Source organism: Taudactylus pleione, unplaced genomic scaffold, assembly GCF_031769625.1.
Source record: "Taudactylus pleione unplaced genomic scaffold, aTauple2 ptg000169l, whole genome shotgun sequence".
Classification (NCBI taxonomy): domain Eukaryota; kingdom Metazoa; phylum Chordata; class Amphibia; order Anura; family Myobatrachidae; genus Taudactylus; species Taudactylus pleione.
Window position 1 is genome coordinate 890,115 of NW_028284571.1, and position 23,213 is coordinate 913,327.

At 44.3% G+C, this 23,213-nt stretch overlaps 1 protein-coding gene across 8 annotated transcripts in view; it reads left to right on the forward strand.

The window, feature by feature from the left end:
- The window catches only part of FRYL (FRY like transcription coactivator), a 310,032-nt gene that overhangs the window by 187,783 nt on the left and 99,036 nt on the right, over window positions 1-23,213 (forward strand). For 6 of the 8 annotated variants that reach the window (XM_088475243.1, XM_088475244.1, XM_088475241.1 and 3 more), the window contains 7 exons: window positions 3,687-3,767; window positions 3,944-4,112; window positions 4,596-4,688; window positions 7,112-7,210; window positions 8,148-8,249; window positions 13,151-13,195; window positions 15,120-15,223. In XM_088475243.1, coding sequence (XP_088331369.1) covers window positions 3,687-3,767; window positions 3,944-4,112; window positions 4,596-4,688; window positions 7,112-7,210; window positions 8,148-8,249; window positions 13,151-13,195; window positions 15,120-15,223 — 693 coding nt within the window. The remainder of the gene's footprint in view (window positions 1-3,686; window positions 3,768-3,943; window positions 4,113-4,595; window positions 4,689-7,111; window positions 7,211-8,147; window positions 8,250-13,150; window positions 13,196-15,119; window positions 15,224-23,213) is intronic. The other 2 variants (XM_088475242.1, XM_088475246.1) reach the window with 1 other exon arrangement.

The window sequence follows — 23,213 nt, forward strand, 5'->3', positions numbered from 1 at the left end:
GAGCGAAGAGTGTAGCTGTGAATGTAAAGTGAGATGAGGTTAGAGATGTAACAATCAGAGGAGTGGCTGAGTGCTTGTAGTTGAGGGTGGAGGAGAAAAGGGGCCCATACATCTAGCCTGTATCAGAGCAATTCTCCGTTCTGTCTGGGTCGGGGATCAGAGAAATCCAACATATTGGACATTCTAGATTCCCTGATTCGGACTTGAAAATGGTCGGAGTTGGCGAGTCTGGGATTTGCAACCTGTTGAATTTCCCCGACAGATCACTGATCATTAATGTTAGCCTAACTGTGTGTTTTATTGCGTCGACAGAACGGGGAGTCAGGCCATATATGTATGGCCCACATGAGACTTGCATTATCTAGGTGTTGGGAGATGTAAGTGGAACTTGCTATGGCATGGAGGATCAATTGAAGTAGAGAGAGACTGTTGAATGGGAGAACAGACAGGAAAAAGATACAGCAGCCGAATAAGGAGATAATGGGAAAGTGGATGAGAGTTTTGGTATTGTGAAAGGTGAGAAAGGGTCAAATCCTATCTATGTATCAAAGATAGAAGTAACAGGTTTAGGAAAGAGATTGAGCACATGTAGTGAAGAAAAGTAGTTTAGGTAGGGTTGACACCCAGACTGAGCAATGAGGAATAGATAAGAGTGTGGTGTTGTCCACGGTGAGAGAGTTGTTGGCCCAACAGGAAGAGAGTGTATCTAACAGTGTCAATAACAGCAGAGAGGTGTGCCAAGCAGGAGCATGAAGCCTTGACACATTTAGTAATTTGATGTGGACAGTATCTGTAGTGAAGTGGACTGCTGTTGCAGAGGTTTAACAAGGTAATTAATGAGAGTAGAGCTTATAAGTGGGTTATAATGAAGCTGCTTAAAAAGTTGGTGAACAAGAGCACAGAAATAGGATAGTATTTGATGATCGAGGCAGGGACTAGAGAGGGTTTCTTTTATTTTGGCAATAGGCGAGTTTAGGACTTATTTAAAGGAAAAGGAGAACATCATGGGTGGAGAGAAACATGGATGATGCCAGTAGGCCTTGGAAGAGATTTAGCCTAACAGTTGAGATGCCATGAGATGAATGGGGAGAAGATGACAGGAAGCCTAACCCAGATCTCCAGATATAAGGTTAGTAGAATACAGATGGTGGATTGGATGGTAAAGTATTGCAGAAGAGGCCTTGATAGGAAGATTTTGATGGATGGATTCTGTTTTGGTATTGAAGTGGTTAGCAAAATTTGGTTTTCAGTCATACGTGAGGTTTAATCAAAAGTGGTTTATGCTGTTCAGTAATCTCCCGCACTCCCTGCCTTGGAGAAGGTCACTGGCTGGTTGAAACGTGCACACACTGACACTTGTATTAACACACCCAATCTCTTTCTCTCTTCCCCACCCCCTACCTCCTGTTTCTTCCCTCTTCCTCCTCTCTCATCTCCTTCTGTTCCCCATAGATTTTTTTCCTACCCTTCCCTATGATATTTTTAAAGAGATTTTCCCATATTCATTTAAGAGCTCAGTTTCTGTTGGAAAAATATAGTATCGCATTTTATCTTTCCTTATCTTGTTTGCGTGTGATCATGGTTGTGGCTGAATATACCGGGGTTGTATAATCTTATCAGTTTGTGTGCATATACATTTAGCTAATGATGGCATATATGTTCATTAATGAAACGATGGGTTGTAAAGTCATTTTGTGAAGCTTTCTAACAGTCACAGTAATTGTAAACCTGTATAATCATCAAAGTCTGCTGTCAAAGTCCTGTAAATTCTTAAATAGATGTTTACACACAATAAGACCATATTGTAATACAGTAGGATGTTATAAAGTTTGTGAAATATAAATTTACATATGTAATAATTTTTATATGACAGAATACCATGTCAGGTTGAGGTTTCTCATCTTTATGACCCAGCTGTTACCCTGATCATTAGCATAAAACCTATTTGGTAAATTATCAGTTGATTATTAGTACACTGTGTAAGTGTATTAGTACGCTGTAATAGTGTAAGGGACGTTTGCACATCTACATATAGCTGGGAGCAGGACACTTGCTTTTGTTGAAATCTGTTCATACACCTCTGTGCACATGCTGTGCTTGACCAACTGCAAAATCCAAGGCCAGATAGAAATGCATTTTCCAGCTAAATTATTGTCACTGCATCTAAATTAGGGTCACAGCATCGTCCTGGTTACTATCAATGTGTACCCAGCGCGATATCGCCAGCATCGGGACCTGGCAAGATGCCGGGTCCGACGTGGGAGGGACGTGTCATGCAGCATGACATCGCTAGCGACATACCCCGTCATCCCTGCAGTTGATCCAACGGGCGATGACGCCGACGATCCGTGGGAGCGCGCATATCATGGGTACACGCTAGACGATGTACCTGATAAGCCGCTCCAATCCGTGGGATCGGACGACATATCGTCTAGTTTGTTACATTAGTCATTTTATGAGTTGCAGTTTCCGGTGTAAAGTCAAACTACATGGTGCAAGAGGGGGTACATTGAAAGTATAAGCTTCCATCAGATCTATGCCTTCACCAGCCAGAGTGTGACATCCCTAAAAGGTACACACACATTCCTGAACCTAGTCTACATTAATCAGAACATGCCAAGTCCTTCCTTTTCCTCCAAGCAGAATACACCCATGCACCTCCTTGACATGCTGACCCATACAAATAGCTGCAATTTTAGGAAGTAACAGAAAAGGGATTTGTGCCTAGTTTTTTGCATATTCGGAAATGGCCTTTTATAATCAGACGTGGCCATTTTAAATGCATTATTTATTACTTGCCCTTGACACCTCAAAGAAGTTTTTGTTAATGACCACGAAAGATGTGTACTACTGGGAAGGACCGTTTTATGACCATCTGGGTGTATAGCTCATAGTATACCCCTGTGGTATTGTCATATTTTGGGATTCAAAGTGTGGAAAAGTTATAGCTGAGACCTAATCTCAACGCAGGCAGCCAGTTTGTGATCAATACATTCACTATGGACCACTGGTGTGGATGTGGTACCCCAGTGATGACATGGTTTCTTAATGAATTATATATGCATTGTATTGACCATTGGGTCACACAGTACGGCTGCCTCCACTATGTACCGGAAATCAGTATACTTTAAGGACTGGTTTAAATCACTGCCTACCGCGTTTCCCCGATAATAAGACCTACCCTCGAAAGTGAGAGCGACATCCCGGACGGCGGCGAGTCAGGTAAGTGCACTGCAATAAGGGACACTGCTACAGGGGGGCCTGCAAGAGGGGGCCTGCATAAGGGCACTTCTACAAGGGGGCCTGCAAGGGGGGGTGGCCTGCATAAGGGGCACTTCTACAAGGGCGCCTGCATAAGGGGCACTTCTACAAGGGGGCTTGCATAAGGGGCACTGCTGTCAATGATAATTAATATAAGACCTACCCAGAAAATAAACCCTATGGTATTTTTTTGAACAAAAAAAAAAAATAAGACTGTCTTATTATCGGGGAAACACGGTAATACTTTTCTGATTTGTTACATACACTCATAATGTATATAATGAATTTCTCCAAGACATATCAAATCCTGCTTAGTCAGTAGTCTTTCTGTAGTGTTCTTTTATTAATCCATTCTTTTCGAGCCACATTTCTGTATATATAGATGTTTCTGTATTAATCCTTTGCTGTTTATTTCATGTTTCCAGGTATTCAGGAACCAACACTGGGAATGTGCACATTATTGCAGATTTATATGCAGAAGTTATAGGCATCCTTACACAGTCCAAGTAAGAGCTCATGTCAAGTGGGTTTGTTTAGCTGTGCTTTATTACATGTTTAGGGGTTAGTAAATGGCCGTGGATCCCCCGTTCTCATCCAGCAGGCGGTAGGAGAGAATATCTTGCGGCATGACTGTTATATTAGGATTAATTGGAACTCCTCCTGCTTTCTTTTCATCATTTAGATTTCAGGCTGTGAGGAAGAAGTTTGTCACGGAATTAAAAGAACTGCGGCAGAAGGAACAAAGCCCCCATGTGGTGCAAAGCATCATCAGTCTAATCATGGGCATGAAATTCTTCCGAGTCAAGATGTATCCTGTTGAAGATTTTGAAGCCTCTTTTCAGTTTATGCAGGTAATTGTTATATGTATGCCTTTTAGTGTTTTTTAATGGCATACCTTTGGATAATGGAATAGAATATTCTGCTATTTTGTTAGTTAATTTGAGTTATCTTAGTTCTGTTACTGGACTATAGGTGATTAGGAGAATGTGGCAGGCGCCACTTATATTAATAAGTGCTGAAGTGCAAAATAACGGATTCCCATTGTCCTTTACTGAGCATTGCTAAATCTATTCTAGTTATACTTGCCCTGATAAATGCAGCAGACAACACGTATATATCATATATACTAAAATAAGGGCTTCTTGGATTTTTATTGAACCACTAATCTCTAAAATGTTCTACAGCTAATACAGAGCATAACCGTATAGTCCTTTGCTATTTCACGTACTTCTATCTCAGTGTCACATACTTGATTGTTTACATTGTAGAACTGTATATTCACGATATAGAAGGTTAACATGACTGTTACTGCTTGTTTTTTATGTACTTGAAAGGAATGTGCACAGTACTTCTTGGAAGTGAAAGACAAGGACATAAAACATGCACTTGCTGGTCTGTTTGTAGAAATCCTCATCCCTGTGGCTGCTGTAAGTAAATCTTGTGATCAGAGTGTTTTCATGTTTTATCAGCATTCCTTCCATAAGCAATTAACATCAGACATAACTAATGTCCTACTAACTATATGTTCTTAAAGCAAAATGTTATTTTTAATAAAGACAGTGTTTTTCCTGGGATCAATATCATGGGCCTTCCGCCCGGCTTTTTTTATATTCCGCCTGGCACTATCCCGTTCCAGGCGTCTGATGGACCAAATCGCTGTGCTAATGTTACTGTGACAGGTGCTGTAACGGAGTTCCCTCCCCTGTCTTTAAGAGGCAGGGCACAGTATGGATGGTGGGAAGAACTGTGACAGGCACTGTAACGGAGTACCTCCCCTGTCTGTAAGAGGCAGGGCACAGTATGGATGGTGGGAAGATTGCCGGGAGGGTAGAAGGAGTATGCAGACATGCATTGTGTCTCAGCATGCATTGCTAGAAACCAGTATATCTGTGTCCAGCCAGGAAGTGGCACCCAGGTGTTACATCACACTTGATACAGGAGACTGATGACATGTAAACACACGGGAACATAGTAGATGGCACAGCAGAAACGTGAGCTGTAATAACCTGTCTGTGGAGTTGTCATCAGTAGTAGGAACTCTGTTTTGTTTTTCTGTTAAGTCATTCGCACCTCATCTCTTTCTTTCAAGCTACACTCTAGTAGAATGGTAACATTTAGAATAGATATATAATATAGATGTTATATACTGTATAGTGTGTGTGCGCATATAGATAGATAATCAAAGGACTTGGATAAACTACTCTGCGAGAGTTCATCTAAGCCATCATCCCATCATGTCCTAAAACATGCACAATGACCTTGAAGAACTATGGCTCTTAAATATTTAATGCCCCTGGAGGCCTGAAATGTAGCATCGGGTATAATGACCTTTGTTGTACTGTAAGAGAGTGACCGAGATGCAGTGAGAGACAATTATACATGCCTAAAACTCTGAACCAGGATTGGGGGAGGGCTATCAATCAAGGAGACCATTTAACATCAGGTTGAGCCTTTTATTAATAAAATGTTTGCAAGACCTCAGAATGAGCCTCTTTGATCATAGGACATGTGTTGGTGTCCTGCTAGAGGATACAGGAAACATTTGGGGAGTGACAGTGCTGCAGAATTTGGAGACTGTAGCATATTAGAACTATGAATGGAAAGCATGTGGACTGCTATTATAGCCATAACACACTGTCACACAGGTGAATCACAGTGTAGTGTATTTTAGTAAGGCAGCAAAGTCAGCACAGTAACAGAGGTGAAGGGAGTTTCCTAGCTATTGCGATTGGCTAGATCCTGCCAATATAAGTATTCATTACACTAAGTGAAAAAAATGGTGTCTGAGTGGGGGGGGATTCTTCTTATCTTATGTGAGCATGAACCAGTGTGCCAAACCAATGAGTGATAATCACAAACACATCTTGCTTTTATGAGACCTAATAATGGCAGCTGTAGGATCAGAATAGTCATTTGCTTTACACAGCAGAGAGCTGTTCAGGGAATTGCTGATGTTTTCCATTGCAATAAACAGTTAAGCTTTAGCTAGGACATGCAAGCATGTATCCTGTGAAATCTGCAAGCGTCTTAGTGATTCTGCCACTGGAGGGCGCATTCTAATTGCCCGTTTCTGTTGTCATGTATGTCGCCTGCATGGGACTAATCTTAGTAGGGCGCAGGGGCAGCTTAACTCGCAGGGGACTTATTTTATTGTAAGTTATATTATTTTTTATTTTTATAGTGTATATTTATTCTTGAGGTATGGGGGTCATTTATAAACCACTTTGAAAATAAAAACAAAAGTGCAAAAAAGATTTATAAAATGTGTATTGACCTGCAAAAAAAAAAAAGATTTAGATCCAATTTGCAATTATTTGTGGCAGATTTATTTTACATGTTTGGAAAAACAAATAAGAATCATCTATGTATATTAATAAAAAAAAGAAAGGACAACATAGGATTAGCACTGCCAGAGCGTGCCCTATGCCAGAGAGAGCATTAGCGACCCCCCTCCTATTTTTTAAATAGGGACATAAGATAGTACACCTGAAAAAGGGCCATGGGAAGAGATAGGGGAGGACAGGGGATGCTGGGGATGAAAGAAGAGGAAACTACAAGTGAGAATGATAATAAACAGGAAAATTGACAGGCCCAAACAGCGCCCTCTGCCCTGCAGTGCCGTGTGCCATGGCACTGGTCGCACTACCCAATGCCAGCATATTACCCATATCCCTTTCATAATTAGCTTCTGTACTTGGCCATATGTGACACAAGGAATTGCTTCTTATCTGAAATATGATGAGAACAGTTCTGCAATAGGCAGATATTATGTAGCATCATGGTTGAAGGTTCTTGTACAGACTGCAGCAATTAATGTTCATTCATTTGACTTGAATTGATCTGTTTCCAGGCTGTAAAAAATGAAGTGAATGTGCCATGCTTAAAGACGTTTGTGGAGATGCTGTACCAGAACACGTTTGACCTGAGCTCCAGAAAGAAGCATTCCCTGGTGAGAACAGTTAATGTGGGCATATATTCATGTAAGAGGGCGGGAGTTTATATAAGTTCTACACTGCCACTGACTGCTTTCAGGGGAACCCATTAATGTGATAGTAAACGTGTCTGATTAAAGTTGGGTACACATTAGCCAATATGTAGACAGTATGTTGTCCGATCCAGGAAATAGGGCAAACACATCGTCGACATCGGCCAGTGTGTACGCACTACTAACGACCAAGAGATCTACCTTTTTCGTCGTCAGTCGCATTTTCCAGTTCAGCCATACATGTAGCTTAATCTGACAATCCGTCTGACAACCCCATTCAGCGGGATGTGGCTGCTGCCGACATACCGGGTGGTCAGGGCACCATAACATGTAATGTGTATCGGCTGCCCGATATGTGTGCGGTCGTCCGTCGTGTCGCTGGGTACACACATCGTTAAGTGTGTACACCGCTTTAGGTATGATTGGAACATGGGTTTGGTTTGGCATTCTGCCAAGTCTACAGGTGTTTCTTTTTTTTTTTTTTTTGCAGAATTTTACTACAACTGATTAAATCCAGGTTGTGATATTGATGCTGGTTTATTGTGCGTGACTGAATTTTACCTTTCAGGAGCTACAATGGCAGATTAAATGCTGCTGTTCGGGACCCTCCATCTATTTGGTCCCTATTTCATATTGAACATAGACGTTTGTGCAAGGATTTAGTTTGTGGCTGAATCCTAAGATATACATAGACCAGGCAGATTCCTAGTTTACACACACAGGTCTTAGTACTGTCAGGGATATAGGTATCATTGTACATGTGGTGCCTAAAGCCTATATTCTTTTTACTGTGTGACCTTGTATTCAACTCTAGTGTACTTGTCTGATCGATGTTCTCCTTCCCGTCACTATAATGGCCATATGTCTCTTTTCTAACTTTTGTAACCCTTTGTATTCCCAGGCTTTATATCCACTGATAACCTGCTTGTTGTGTGTCAGCCAAAAACAGTTTTTCCTCAACAATTGGCACATCTTCCTGCAAAACTGTTTGTCACATTTAAAGGTAGGTGTCTCCCCATCCCTGTCCTGTGTCTGTAATATGGTAATAAGCCTATAGCAATCACAAGGGTACATGTTTGGCCAATTTGTAAATCTTTGGAACAAATCAAGAGATTGTACAATCATTATGGGCTATTGTCAGTGTTGATTTGTGCAGTCATTTCTTGCTGTTGTATATAAATGGACTTTCTGAGTATGTCGAATTACTTATTTTTTTTTTGTTCTTTAATTCTCTTTTACTTGTTATTGACCACTATGTAGATATGATATTAATGGGAAAAAAAAGTACTTACCCTTGAATACTTCTACTACTGTTCTGCGTCATGTAATGTTTAATGGTGTTCTGCCCGTAGTAATACAGATTTAATGTACTTGGGGTAGCATTATGCATCAGATGATTAGGTGCATGTCTTTTGATTAATGACCTAAATCTTACATCTTGGTTACAGCAGAGTCACATTTCCATTCCACGTTCCCGCTGTTCTGCTTATTACACCCTTCACACCGCTTTCATTTTCCATTCTCATCTCAAATCCTTGTGCTTGATTTGCTCCATAAAACTTTATTTGATATATTTTTTTTCTTTTCATCAGTGTAACCCGCACTAATACTGACCCTACTACTAACCAGAACTCATTTAACTAATATTTTTCTGATACCTTTTATGATGCCATTTTTACTGTTTAATCCATAACTGTAACCCACATCCATAATGACCCTACTGCTAACAGCAGTAATTTAATTAATGGCATGTTTTAATCCCAGTCTCCTCAAAGCATCTCTTGTAAATGAATGTACCTCTTGCGTATGATGCAATGAAGTCCAGTTTGCCAAGATCTTTCTAGCCTACGAAATTCTGATCCACAGGGTGAATGCATTAGATAATGTACTTTATATTGAGCTCTTGGAAGACAGCTGATTGAAATCTATTTCATAATCTTAAAGAGCTGCTAAATTAAAAAAGTATCTAAAGCTATTGGTAAGAGAGAAGAAAACTACTGCTAGGTGATGTTGGGGACATTTTAGAACCTAGTCTAGAACGTAGTCAGTAGTATGCTTTACTATATAGTATATTTCCTTATATTATGTATGTAGTTTTGTCTGTATTGCATAACCTTCCGGTATAGCATCGGTTATACATCCAGTAAGCTCCACAGCAGCAGCAGATTTCCTTTTTCCTGAAAAAGACTAAAGTTTCCCCAGGAGTTATAGATGGACCTAAATTAACAATAATACTTAAAGCATTAGTTACTAATACAAAGTTGAATTTTGTGAATTGCACTAGCAGTAATATGTGATTCATTTGAAAGTGCTATTGGAAACATTCATATGTATAAAAGCTTCAGGACATTTTTGTAGTTACAGTTTTACACAGAAACAAATGTCCTTCACTAGCTACAGAGGTTACATACAACTATATATATTCAGAGTTCTGTCATGGCTTGGAAAAGGTTTACATATATTTGTGGGGTTGGGTATGGGATCCCGATGGTCAGGGTGCCGACGGTCAGAATACCGACAGAATCCCAACAGCTTTCTGTAAGTATTTATAACCCTTACCCTAAGCCTAACCCTGACCCTCCCGTCCGGCAGGCTAACCCTGACCCTCCCGTCCGGCAGGCTAACCCTGACCCTCCCGTCCGGCAGGCTAACCCTGACCCTCCCGTCCGGCAGGCTAACCCTGACCCTCCCGTCCGGCAGGCTAACCCTGACCCTCCCGTCCGGCAGGCTAACCCTGACCCTCCCGTCCGGCAGGCTAACCCTGACCCTCCCGTCCGGCAGGCTAACCCTGACCCTCCCGTCCGGCAGGCTAACCCTGACCCTCCCGTCCGGCAGGCTAACCCTGACCCTCCCGTCCGGCAGGCTAACCCTGACCCTCCCGTCCGGCAGGCTAACCCTGACCCTCCCGTCCGGCAGGCTAACCCTGACCCTCCCGTCCGGCAGGCTAACCCTGACCCTCCCGTCCGGCAGGCTAACCCTGACCCTCCCGTCCGGCAGGCTAACCCTGACCCTCCCGTCCGGCAGGCTAACCCTGACCCTCCCGTCCGGCAGGCTAACCCTGACCCTCCCGTCCGGCAGGCTAACCCTGACCCTCCCGTCCGGCAGGCTAACCCTGACCCTCCCGTCCGGCAGGCTAACCCTGACCCTCCCGTCCGGCAGGCTAACCCTGACCCTCCCGTCCGGCAGGCTAACCCTGACCCTCCCGTCCGGCAGGCTAACCCTGACCCTCCCGTCCGGCAGGCTAACCCTGACCCTCCCGTCCGGCAGGCTAACCCTGACCCTCCCGTCCGGCAGGCTAACCCTGACCCTCCCGTCCGGCAGGCTGACCCTCCCGTCCGGCAGGCTGACCCTCCCGTCCCGCAGCCTAACCCTCCTGTCCTGCAGCCTAACCCTCCTGTCCTGCAGCCTAACCCTCCTGTCCTGTAGCCTAACCCTCCTGTCCTGCAGCCTAACCCTCCTGTCCTGCAGCCTAACCCTCCTGTCCTGCAGCCTAACCCTCCTGTCCTGCAGCCTAACCCTCCTGTCCTGCAGCCTAACCCTCCTGTCCTGCAGCCTAACCCTCCTGTCCTGCAGCCTAACCCTCCTGTCCTGCAGCCTAACCCTCCTGTCCTGCAGCCTAACCCTCCTGTCCTGCAGCCTAACCCTCCTGTCCTGCAGCCTAACCCTCCTGTCCTGCAGCCTAACCCTCCTGTCCTGCAGCCTAACCCTCCTGTCCTGCAGCCTAACCCTCCTGTCCTGCAGCCTAACCCTCCTGTCCTGCAGCCTAACCCTCCTGTCCTGCAGCCTAACCCTCCTGTCCTGCAGCCTAACCCTCCTGTCCTGCAGCCTAACCCTCCTGTCCTGCAGCCTAACCCTCCTGTCCTGCAGCCTAACCCTCCTGTCCTGCAGCCTAACCCTCCTGTCCTGCAGCCTAACCCTCCTGTCCTGCAGCCTAACCCTCCTGTCCTGCAGCCTAACCCTCCTGTCCTGCAGCCTAACCCTCCTGTCCTGCAGCCTAACCCTCCTGTCCTGCAGCCTAACCCTCCTGTCCTGCAGCCTAACCCTCCTGTCCTGCAGCCTAACCCTCCTGTCCTGCAGCCTAACCCTCCTGTCCTGCAGCCTAACCCTCCTGTCCTGCAGCCTAACCCTCCTGTCCTGCAGCCTAACCCTCCTGTCCTGCAGCCTAACCCTCCTGTCCTGCAGCCTAACCCTCCTGTCCTGCAGCCTAACCCTCCTGTCCTGCAGCCTAACCCTCCTGTCCTGCAGCCTAACCCTCCTGTCCTGCAGCCTAACCCTAACCCTCCTGTCCTGCAGCCTAACCCTAACCCTCCTGTCCTGCAGCCTAACCCTAACCCTCCTGTCCTGCAGCCTAACCCTAACCCTCCTGTCCTGCAGCCTAACCCTAACCCTCCTGTCCTGCAGCCTAACCCTAACCCTCCTGTCCTGCAGCCTAACCCTAACCCTCCTGTCCCGCAGCCTAACCCTAACCTTCCCCCTAGTGCAGTGATTTATAACCTTTTCAACTTGAGGCACACTACACAAGATTTTAAAATTGCCAAGGCACACTATCCGGTTATGCGGCGTGCATGACAAATGAAAAAACATAAACATTGGCTCCCACATAAAAATATACACACATATTGGCCTCCACAGGAATAAAACACACTATATTGGCCTCCACAAAAATAAAACACTACATTGGCCTCCTCAGGAATAAAACACACTACACTACAAGTGCCCTAAGTTGACTCACGCTCCACACATGATAACAGCTCGCGACACACTAGTGTGCCACAGCACAGTGGTTGAAAAACACTGCCCTAGTGCCTAACCCTCCCATCCCGCAGCCTAACCTTCCCGTCCTGCAGCCTAACCCTAACCTTCCTGTCCCACAGCCTAACCCTAACCCTCCCCCTAGTCCCTAACCGTAAGTCTTCCACTGACCCTAATACATACCTCCGCAATCTGTGGGTATTTTGACAGTCAGGATGCCGCTGTTTGTATTGTGACCATCGCCATCCTCACTGTCACTGTCATTTGTGAATGTTCCAAAATACCATCTCCTAGCTGACTGACCAATTTGTTATTTTTTACGTTTTTTAAGCGACATGGCTAACCATAAGTGTAGAAGAGTGTCCTGACCATCGGTAATGTAAGGTTATGGGGCTAATTCTGAGTTGGGAGCAAAGCAAGAAAAGCAAGTGACTCTGCACCTGGATCAAACCATGTTGCAATGCAAGGGGTGCAAATTTTTTTTTTGCATGCATTGTGAATACTGGCAGCTTTTTACATGTAGCCCTCAAATGCTTTTATCTTTATACTGCAATTTACATTTCAGTTGGTCACACCTCTCCCCTATGTCTCCCTGCACATATTACATCTGCCCCACCTGCAGTGCAACATGGTCTGTGCAAATGTACTTGCTATTTTTTGTTGCTGTGCTCCCAACTCATAATCAGCCCCTAAGTCTCCAAACTCTTCGTTATATAAAGATCTTGTTTCTCCATCCAAATCTAGTCGATGAAACCGGTTTGAGAATATTTTAGTACTCAAATAACTAGATTTAAAAGGATCTCTAAATACGACTTCTCTAAGGAAGGGATGCAATCTTCTCCTTACCAAGGCATGTTTAAGTCTTAACACGCATATAAGTGTGATATATACATACATGTAAAATCTGCCACTGATTAGGACTTAAGTAAGAAAATAATAATTGAATACCGGCAGTGTAGTCGATTTAAGAATAACTGTTTCTTTCATTGAAGTGGTTCCACAATGATATAGCACCAGTAGAACCAGGACCATTCCTTTTCCCCTGCTTCTTTTAGTTACGTGCTATTTGTTTTGTGCTTTTTTTCATCTAACATGCATGTGGCTCCATTCTCATGTTTGTTATGTTTTGCTGTCTCATGTTGCTTTATTTAGATGCCATCTAACAACAGTATCAGAAAGCAAATAGAAACTCTTCAGGTGAGTTCATGTGAGAAGCTGCGACACGGGGGTTCCTGTCCGTGCACAGGAGGTCTCTGTCTGGCCATTACAGCTATCCTATGGGGGTTTCATTTAACTTTTTTTTTTTTTATATATATATATATATATATATATATATATATATAACTCCTCCAGATCATTTCAGGATGTCATCTGCACAGGACTCTGCAATAATTGCTAATGGGAGAAAACCTATGGGCTGAACCCATTAATCATGAGTGTGATATGCGCTAGCGCCTATAGACATTGGGCTCGATTCTATTCAGCGCGATGTAAATAGCTCCGGGAGTTAGCTCCCGGAGCTATTCAATACAAGTCCGACTAATGATTTTTTCTCTCATCCCTCCGGGGATGAGAGAAGAAATCCGACAAAAGTCCCGGCGCGAGGCTGTTTTCTGCCCTTAGCGCCGGGAAAACAGCCTCGCGCCGGGAAGTTAGGTCGGGGAATGCCCGTTATCGCGCCTAAACACCCTGTTTAAGACGCGATAACGAGCCTTCCCCGACCTAACAGCGCGATGAATTGAATAGCTCCGGGAGCTATCTACCGGCGCTATTTACATCGCGCTGTATTGAATCGTGCCCATTGTTGAAGTATAAGGGTTCAGGGTTGTCTCATTTTGGCACGATACCCAGAGAAAGAATTGGACTACAGATACTTTCACTAGGCAGTGTATGCAATGTTCCAAAGTGGTTACTTTTATAACTTTTTGTATTTTTAAATTAATCCTGTATCTACATTTAATGAGGCTTTATTACCTGCGCTGAAATCCAACCACTGTTATGTTGATGTTCGTTGAACTGTACGTTGTTTTTTGGTTTTGTTGCTATTGAGTACGATACGTTTCCTCTGGAAATTCCTGGATGACAATTAACAGGTTTGTACTACTTGTTTGGCAGCAAATTTGAACACAGCCTTCCAGACTGACATCTGTAATATTATTTATAGACATCTGTCTGAAACATTATTAGGGTAATGATTTGGGATCTATTATATGTGTTGTACAATGGGTAGGAAACCTTGAAGGTTATAGGAAAGAAGGCACAAGTACAATGGAGGGACACATGAAGGTGGTATTGTGTAACATTGTATAGGACTCAAATCTTCATCTAGGTACACATTATCAGGCCGATCAACCGATAAATGGTTGATTGTCCTTATAATTGGATAGTGTGTAAACGCTCAAAACATTTTTGATCGGGTGAGCGATATATAATGTGTGCTGCACACGCTATATCGTTCCCGACATCCGATCCAATTTTAGAGATCAAAATAAAGTACACACTGAACAAGAAATTGCTTACGGTGTATGGGCTCTCACCGATGCAGAAATTGCTCCGTCTGATCGGAACGTTTATCGGATAAGCACACTATCGCCTAGTGTGTACCTGAGCAAGAACACAGAGGCTAATTTATGCATGCCCAGAAAATATTGGCATTTGCGCACAAACATGAATCAGGCCTACTGTACAGTCACTGCTGGCGGACTGGCAATCTCCATGTGTAGTGGTTATACAGCAAATTAAATCTTTACATACACGGTTGGTTGCATGGGTGTTGTCTGAGGACTGACCTTGTTTGGTAACAAAAATAGGTTTACTGAAGTGTAAATTTAATTGCTATTCTTAGGTTTGATAGTCTACACAAGGAAACACACTACAAATATTAGTAAATCACATTGATCTATTTAGGTATTAAAACAAACCTGTAAAAATGTAGTGTAATAAATCGTGGTTTATACGTCTGTTTGTATGAATTATTAGTGTTTTTTTTTAAGCTATTTCTTGATGGAATTGTTTCTTTAAGTGTTTGTCCTGGTTCTGCAGATATTACTTTCAGCCTGTGTATAACTGTCACTGTGATATTGGCTTCTTTATAATAATATATTTGTTTTCTTTTTTTCAGAATAAGGACCCTAAAATGTCTCGAGTTGCACTGGAATCTCTGTATAGATTATTGTGGGTTTATGTTATTAGGATAAAATGTGAAAGCAACACTGTAACACAAAGGTAGGTACTCCCAAGATCTACACTGCAAAGCCGCAATACGGTACCAGTTTATTGGTTACACAGAGACTGCGTTAGTGACGATTTAGTGGATTCAGCAATATATCCCCAGACGTGACTTATATTAATGTTCACTCCCACTACAAATTGATTTTAATTTTGTGGAATAAGCCCATCATTCGGTGGCTGTGCACATTGATTTTATTTTTTATTATTTAAGTCAAATCCAACAGACTTTTTGATTCATTTCCATACAATCCTGGATAAAGAGACAAAAAAATAAAAAGAAAAAGCTCACATACCTATACTAACATTTATTCATTGGGAAATATCCCCCTTTTTTATGCATGCCGATTTTTTTTGTCTGTTTTTCTGTGGCCACAGTGGTTCCTTTTATATTTTTTGATTTTATTTTTTATTTCCTTTTGTCATCTATAGATTTGATCTAAGGTCTATTTAATATGTGAATTTTATTATATGTATTTTTGTGATTTCATGACTATATCTGCATACATTAAATTTAGACACTACTAGTGTCATTCAGCGCTCCCAGTTGTTTTTGTTTTCCATAAGGTACCCATCTCACTTCATAGATCTGTATAAATGTCCTACAACAACGCTACTGTCCATCTTGTGAATATTATCTTAATCTTCATGAATTGTATTGTGTGGCATTCCAACAAGAGTATAATTTACATGTTCTATATTGTACAGTACCTTCTCAGATTTTTCTTGTGTTACGAAAAAAACAGGACTAGAAGTTTAGAGTAGTCTTCATGGTATAGAACAGCACATAAAGGTTTCTTATGTATTGTTTTATTGGGTATGAAGGGTAATTGTTTATGCAGCAGGTGGATTTCTGGCTCGACTGGTCAGGCAGCAGGTGGATTTCTGGCTCGGCTGGTCAGGCAGCAGGTGGATTTCAGGTTCGGCTGGTCAGACAGCAGGTGGATTTCAGGCTCAGCTGGTCAGGCAGCAGGTGCATTTTAGGCTCAGCTGGTCAGGCAGCAGGTGGACTTCAGGCTCGGCTGGTCAGGCAGCAGGTGCATTTCAGGCTCAGCTGGTCAGGCAGCAGGTTGATTTCAGGCTCGGCTTGTCAGGCAGCAGGTGGATTTTAGGCTAGGCTTATCAGGCAGCAGGTGGATTTTAGGATTGGCTGGTCAGGCAGCAGGTGGATTTCAGGCTCAGCTGGTCAGGCAGCAGGTGCATTTTAGGCTCAGCTGGTCAGGCAGCAGGTGGATTTCAGGCTCGGCTGGTCAGGCAGCAGGTGCATTTCAGGCTCAGCTGGTCAGGCAGCAGGTTGATTTCAGGCTCGGCTTGTCAGGCAGCAGGTGGATTTCAGGCTCGGCTTGTCAGGCAGCAGGTGGATTTTAGGATCGGCTGGTCAGGCAGCAGGTGGATTTTAGGATCGGCTGGTCAGGCAGCAGGTGGATTTTAGGCTCAGCTGGTTAAATTTATTTGACTGAGTAGTTTTATTTTCTGTTTCTTCATCTATGCCATTTTGTTCTTCTTTTAGAAACTGTGATGTACATCAATCACTATAAATCCTCTGTAACTGATATTTGGGGTATGTCAACAAAGCGATGGGTTTACAAAACGCACATTTTTTACCCTCAGGATTTAAAATCACGATATTATAGAGTGCAAAATTAGGAGTGGTTTCCATGCAATGTAATTGCCATTTTAAATTCGTGGGCAAAACTGCCGAAAATTGGCAGCTTTTGAAATCCATTGCTTGTAAATAATACCCCCTCTACTCTTAAGAACTAATGAAGCTTGCTATGGATATTATGATTTTATGAGTGTCTTCATGTCTTAGTCGTATGTCAATACATGTTGGTACACATCTGTAATTTAGTACCATATATGTCTTGTAATTATGTAATGAAGCCATGTTTAAGTCCATATACTATATGTACTCATCCATAGAGGACACAGGCTTCAACACTGGGTATAGGTGGCTGAGCTGGAGTCTGTGCACCAAATAGTTAAGTTTCTCTTCCCAGCAGCCCAGGCTCCCTCTCCCATATGCCCCGCCCCCAGACCAAAGGACCAGTTTTGTTTGGTGCCTGTTCTTTAAGTCAGTAAGTCAGCGTCCTATAGGACACCACATCATCGCTCCACTGAGCCCCAGCGGCCGCAGCACTGGCGACTGGGTCAGTGACCTTGGCCAGGCTTCACAGCGCACTCCACGGGAGCCGCAGTGGGGAGCAGGTAAGGTTGCTTAATGCTTGCAGGGAGCCACGCACATCGCGGCTGTCACTGCCGGTGGTCTCCCTCACTGCAGGCAATGCTCAGGCAGTCCTAAGCTTTTTATTTTATGTTTTATTTTATTTTCTATGTTTTTGGGTTGGCAGTAGTGAGCGTCTGAATTAAGACGCATGTACTGCGACTCAGTCTACCTCCGCCGGGCTGCAACATCAGTAACTAGGCTGGTGATTTCTACGGGTTTCGGCTGAGCTTGCAAGTAGCGATGCTGGGACCCGGACTGCAACCGGATGCGCGAAGATGTCAGTTAAAGGCGACTCCTCGCTTACGAGGAATCGTGTGCTGCAGTCCTTGCTTCCAGCATAGGAGACTCACCGGAAGCCGCTGCAGTCAGGGTCCAGAGCGTCTGCATCCTCACTAGACCACCGGGGCCTTATCATCTGACGCCGGGGATCGGCAGCAGACGCTGCTGCTGCGACGGCCAGCTTACCTGGCCGGTTGATGCAGCTTAGGGGAGGTAGGCGCTCCACCACAGCCCCTTCCCTACCCAGACGCAGTCCATTCAAAGGATTTTGCGCGTCTCGGTCGCCCTCCTACCCGCCTCATGTATATGAGATGCTCACAGTCCACTATTTGTGCGCTGCTGTAGCTGTTGCTTATGGAAGGTTTTGGGTAAGTCTCCCTGTATACCTCTCCCATGGGCCAGGTATATAGTGCTCTATATCCTACCAAGCATTGTGTTTTTGAGTAGTTGATTCAGAGCCCAGTGCAACTAAATTTGCATATGCATTGTATGTGACTGTTTGCTAGCTGCTGTGATAATACTTCCTTTCATTTCTGACTGTCAGATATAACTATCATTGTTTTTCTCCTCCTCCCTCTGTTGCAGGTGTGTGGGTTTTTTTTTCTTTATACTTCACATGTATTTGTTATTTGTGAAGGTTGTCACATTACATTGTTACCTTTATAATTGATGTATCAAAAAGTATCCTATACATCCTTCCTGGATGGATGCTTATGCCCACTCAAATCAGAGTATGGCTCTGTCAGCTGTTGCAAGCAGACCGGTAGTCACTAAGGCACCTAAGCGTAAGTTATCTTTTTATCGGTCTGTTGAGCATATGGATTCAGACGCATCATCAGAGGAATCAGATGATGCGCAGGGTTCTTCTCCATGGACTAGCTCGGGAGAGGAGGACCATCCATCCACAGTGGATATTCCTTTTTTGGTGAGGGCGGTTAAATCAATCCTAGATATTCTGGATGATGAACCATCCCCTAGTTAAGAAGGCTCCATTGTTTAAACAATGGAAGGCGGCCAAAACAGAGTTCTCTAAATCTGAGCAGCTCACTGAGATTATGGAAGAGGCATGGGGTAACCCGGATAAATGGTTTTATGTGCATAAAAGATTAACATTGTTGTATTCTTTCCCAGCTTCTGAATGTGTGAAGTGGGAGGTACCTCCTACTGTGGATGCTTATGTGATGCAATTAGTCAGAAATGCTACGTCGCCTATTCCGTCAACATCTTCTCTTAGGGATTCTACAGATAGGAAAATTGAAACATGTCTTAAGGCAATATTTTCATCATAGGGAGCTGTTACCCGTCCAGCTTTGGCTGCAGCCTGGGTAGCCAAAGCTGTTGAAGAATGGACGGGTGCATTGGAAGGCTCTCTACCAGATGATACCAGAGAACAGATGATGTATATCTCCCACATACGGTAAGAGGCCTCTTATTTGGGAGGAGCTGCAGCAGATGCTGGAATTTTAGCTTCTAAAGCAGGGATGGGGAACCTGGAATCGTTTAGTCTGGCCCTCTGAGCTTTTTTCTGCTAGCCCCTTTTGGCTAGCAGGGTGCCTAGAATGGCACCCTGCAGCCAAAATCTATGCAGCAGGATCGCCTGGAGCGTCCTTAGGACGCTTCAGACAGTCACACCACTGTCCTCAGGATTCTCTGGGCATTGCTGTAATCACCGGCGATTGTGGCCCTGCCCCTGTGTGACATCACATGGAGGGGGAGTGGCCTGCACCTGGCCCACGAATGTTATATATATCAAAATGGCCTTCAGCAGAAAAAAGGTTCCCCACCCCTATTCTAAAGCATAAGCCGTTTCAGTAGTGGCGCGCAGGGTCCTTTGGTCAAGATCCTGGAAAGCTGATACAGGATCAAAGATGGCTCTCGAAACCTTACCTTTCTATGCAAATATACTTTTTGGAGCAATTACATAAGATAATAGCTACTCTGGCGGCTTCTAAGTCTGCAGGGCTGCCATCTACAAGTACAATAAAATCTAAGCAGTTTTCTTTTTGGTCCTTTTGTCCTCAGGGACAAGCAATGGAACAGTCTTCCTCCAAACTGTCTAGTTTTTGTAGGACATCCAGGCGACAAACTAAGAGGTATGGGCCGGCTAGATGTCCAGCTTCTAAGCGGGACGACAAACCCTCGGCCTGATGGGGCATGCCTCCTCCTGGGGGATCCCAGGGTGGGAGGTCGACTTCTTCAGTTTGCGGATTACTGGCATCAAACAACAGATGCGTGTGTCCAAGAAGTGGTCTCTCTGGTATGCCTTCACTTTCCGGAGGCATCCCTCCCCAGAAGTTTTTTGTACAGATCCTCCATCAGGTGTGGTCAGGGCCTTAGCCCTTTAGGAGGCTATTCACTCCCTGCTGCAGGCAGGAACAATAATCCCGGTCCCTTTGTTGCAACAAGGAAGGGGTTATTATTCCAATCTATTTTTGGTTCAGAAACCGAATGGGTCTCATCGCCCTATTCTAAATCTAAAAACCCTCATCAGGTTTAACCGATGTATACAAGTTCCGTATGGAAACTCTCCGGTCAATTATTTTGGCAATGGAGACTGGGGATTTTCTGGTTTCCCTGGACATTCAGGATGCAAATCTGCATGTTCCTATTACGGCATTCTACCAACAATTTCTATGGTTTGCTGTCCTACAGTAACAATTTCAGGCAGTGCCCTTTGGCCTATCAACGGCCCCTTGGGTATTTACCAAGATAATGGCAGTCATGACGGCCTATTTCAGGCATCACGGAATCAGAATACTGCCATATCTGGATGACTTGATATTGGCACATACTCCAGTTGTTTTACAACACTATCTTCAACTGATCATAGCCTGCCTACAAAAGCACGGCTGGATCATCAATTGGAAGATATACTCTCTTTCTCCAAAACAGCAGATAGTACATCTGGGAGCACTTCTGGATTCTCCGGTACAAAGGACATGATTGCGGCCTTATCATTGTGAGTACGCGAACTGCTAGGAAAGGTATTCATTCTATCAGCGATGCAGGTCCTGGGATCAATGGTATCCACCTTCAACATGGTGGGGTGTGCTCCGTTTCATTCCAGGTTTCTGCAAAGATTGATTCTCTCCTGGTGGAATGGACAGTATCATATATTAAGGTCCCACAGGGTCCTTCTCACTGCAGAGGTTTCTCTCTCCCTCCTGTGGTGGCTGAAAAAGGATCATCTGGACAAAGGGTGCCCATTCTGGATTCCAAATTGGGTGCTTCTCACCACGGATGCCAGTGTTCACGGATGGGGGGCAGGGACAAGTCATCACACCTTTCAGGGAAGATGGACAAATCAGGAAATTCATCTGCCAATAAACATTCTGGAGCTGTGAGCAGTATACAAAGCACTTATCATGGCACAGGACCTGCTCCAAGGCAAGCCGGTCCAGATCCAGTCAGACAGCGTGACTACAGTGGCCTATCTCAATCATCAGGGAAGCACGCAAAGTTATGCAGCCATAAGGGAAGTGATACAGGTTCTGATTTGGGCAGAACGTCATCTTCCGGCCATATAGTGAGTCCTCAATTGGATCGTCAGGTGAGTGGTCTCTCCACCCGGGAGTGTTTCAGCTCTTTGGTGAACAGATGGGTTCTACCAGACATAGACCTCATAGCATTACATCACAACCACAAGGTCCCCAGGTACGGATCCAGGTCCAGAGACCCATCAGCAGTATTTGTGGAAGCACTGGCAGTAAGATGGGACTTCAAGCTGGTGTATCTCTTTCCTCCAATTTCCCTCCTCCCAAGAGTCCTCAGGAAATTCAAGCGGATCCTCTTCCTCTATAGCAGGATCTGTTAACGCAGGGTCCCTGCCGACATCTGGCTATACCTCGTCTAATTTGACGGCGTGGCTCTTGAATATTCCATCTTAAGAGCCAAAGGTTTCTGCAGCTCTGTGATTCAAACGATGCTTAGAGCACGAAAGCCTGCCTCTGCCCGCATCTATTACAGGGTTTGGCATTCTTTTGGTCAATGGCGTTTCCCACAGAAAGTATGACCTTAAGGTGTTTAGGGCTTCCCTGGTACTGGCTTTTCTCCAGGCTGGTTTAGACCTTGGTCTATGCCTGGCCACTTTGAGAGTGCAGGTTATTGCATTGTCAGTCTGGTTCCAGAGAAAGATTGCTTCATTACCAGATGTTAGAATTTTTCAGGGAGTTCTGCGAATTCAGCCTTCATTTGACCCACCGGTAGCACTGTGGGATCTGTCATTGGTACAAGCCTCTGTAGAATTTAAATAGTTGACAGCGAAGACACTTTTTCGCCTCGCTAACTCTTCTGCAAGCAGAGTCTCTGATTTGGCAGCACTCTCTTGTCGTTCCCCATTTTTGATTTTTCACCAGGAAAGAGCTGTTCTTCGTACAGTTTGTTTTCATGTAAATGAAGAAATTGTAGTTCCAAGCTCCAGACCTCTCTGTAGGTGAAGCCTCCCTGGATGTAGTTCGTGCTCTCCGTATATATGTGGAGCATACAAACTCTGTTAGAAAATCAGATGCTCTTTTTGTATTATATGGTTTTCACAAATGAGGATGGCCAGCTAACAAGCAGACCCTGGCTCGATGGTTAAGTATGACTATCTCTCAGGTGTACACACAGGCTGATCTCCCTGTCCTAAACACGGTGAGAGCACATTTTACTTGGTTTGTAGGACCATCGTGGGCATTTAGTCGTGGTGCCTCTGCTAAACAATTGTGCAAGGTAGCCACGTGGTCTTCTGTCCACACTTTTCTTAGGTACTACGCCTTTGATACTTTTGACTTTCAGGATGCTTCCTTTGGGCGACGAGTTCTCCTTTCTGGGGAACTGCTTTAGGACATCCCCAGGGTATCCCTATGGACCCTGAAGAAGAAAATTATGGTAGACTTACCATTGATAACTTTTTCTTCCAGGTCCACAGGGCACCCACCCTGACGCACCTGGCTGCATTGGATATTTTTTCTTTCCATCACGGATTTTCTCATCTTGTGAGAGAGTGTTTCTGGTGTACATTGTTCTTCCTTCTCCTCTTTCCTTCTCCTGCCTTGAGGCTTGTCAACCAAACGCCCATACACTTGCTGCAGAGGCCGCCAGTGACTGACTTCACAAGTTGCACATGTAAATGCCCGCCCAGTTGTGACGTCAGGTACAACACATCAGGCAGACGTTTGGCAAGTGTATATGCATTTACCAATCGTCAGATAGGATGGCAGAACGGCTGGTAGGCCGATCCATCGTCCTAGTGTGTACCCAGCTTTAGGCACACTCTGTACACACTAGGACAACTGAATATGCACTTACCAAACGTCAGATATTCCACAGGGCTCATGATATATCTACTGTAAAAGCTATACCCAAATCCCTTGTTATGCAAGTCTGAATATTTAAACAAAATTCCTGCACTTTGACACAAGACCAGATGTAGGGTAATAGGTCAGCATCAGGCTGAGGGCACTTAAAGCATTTCGAGTCCGATGAGACACTCGTCAAACA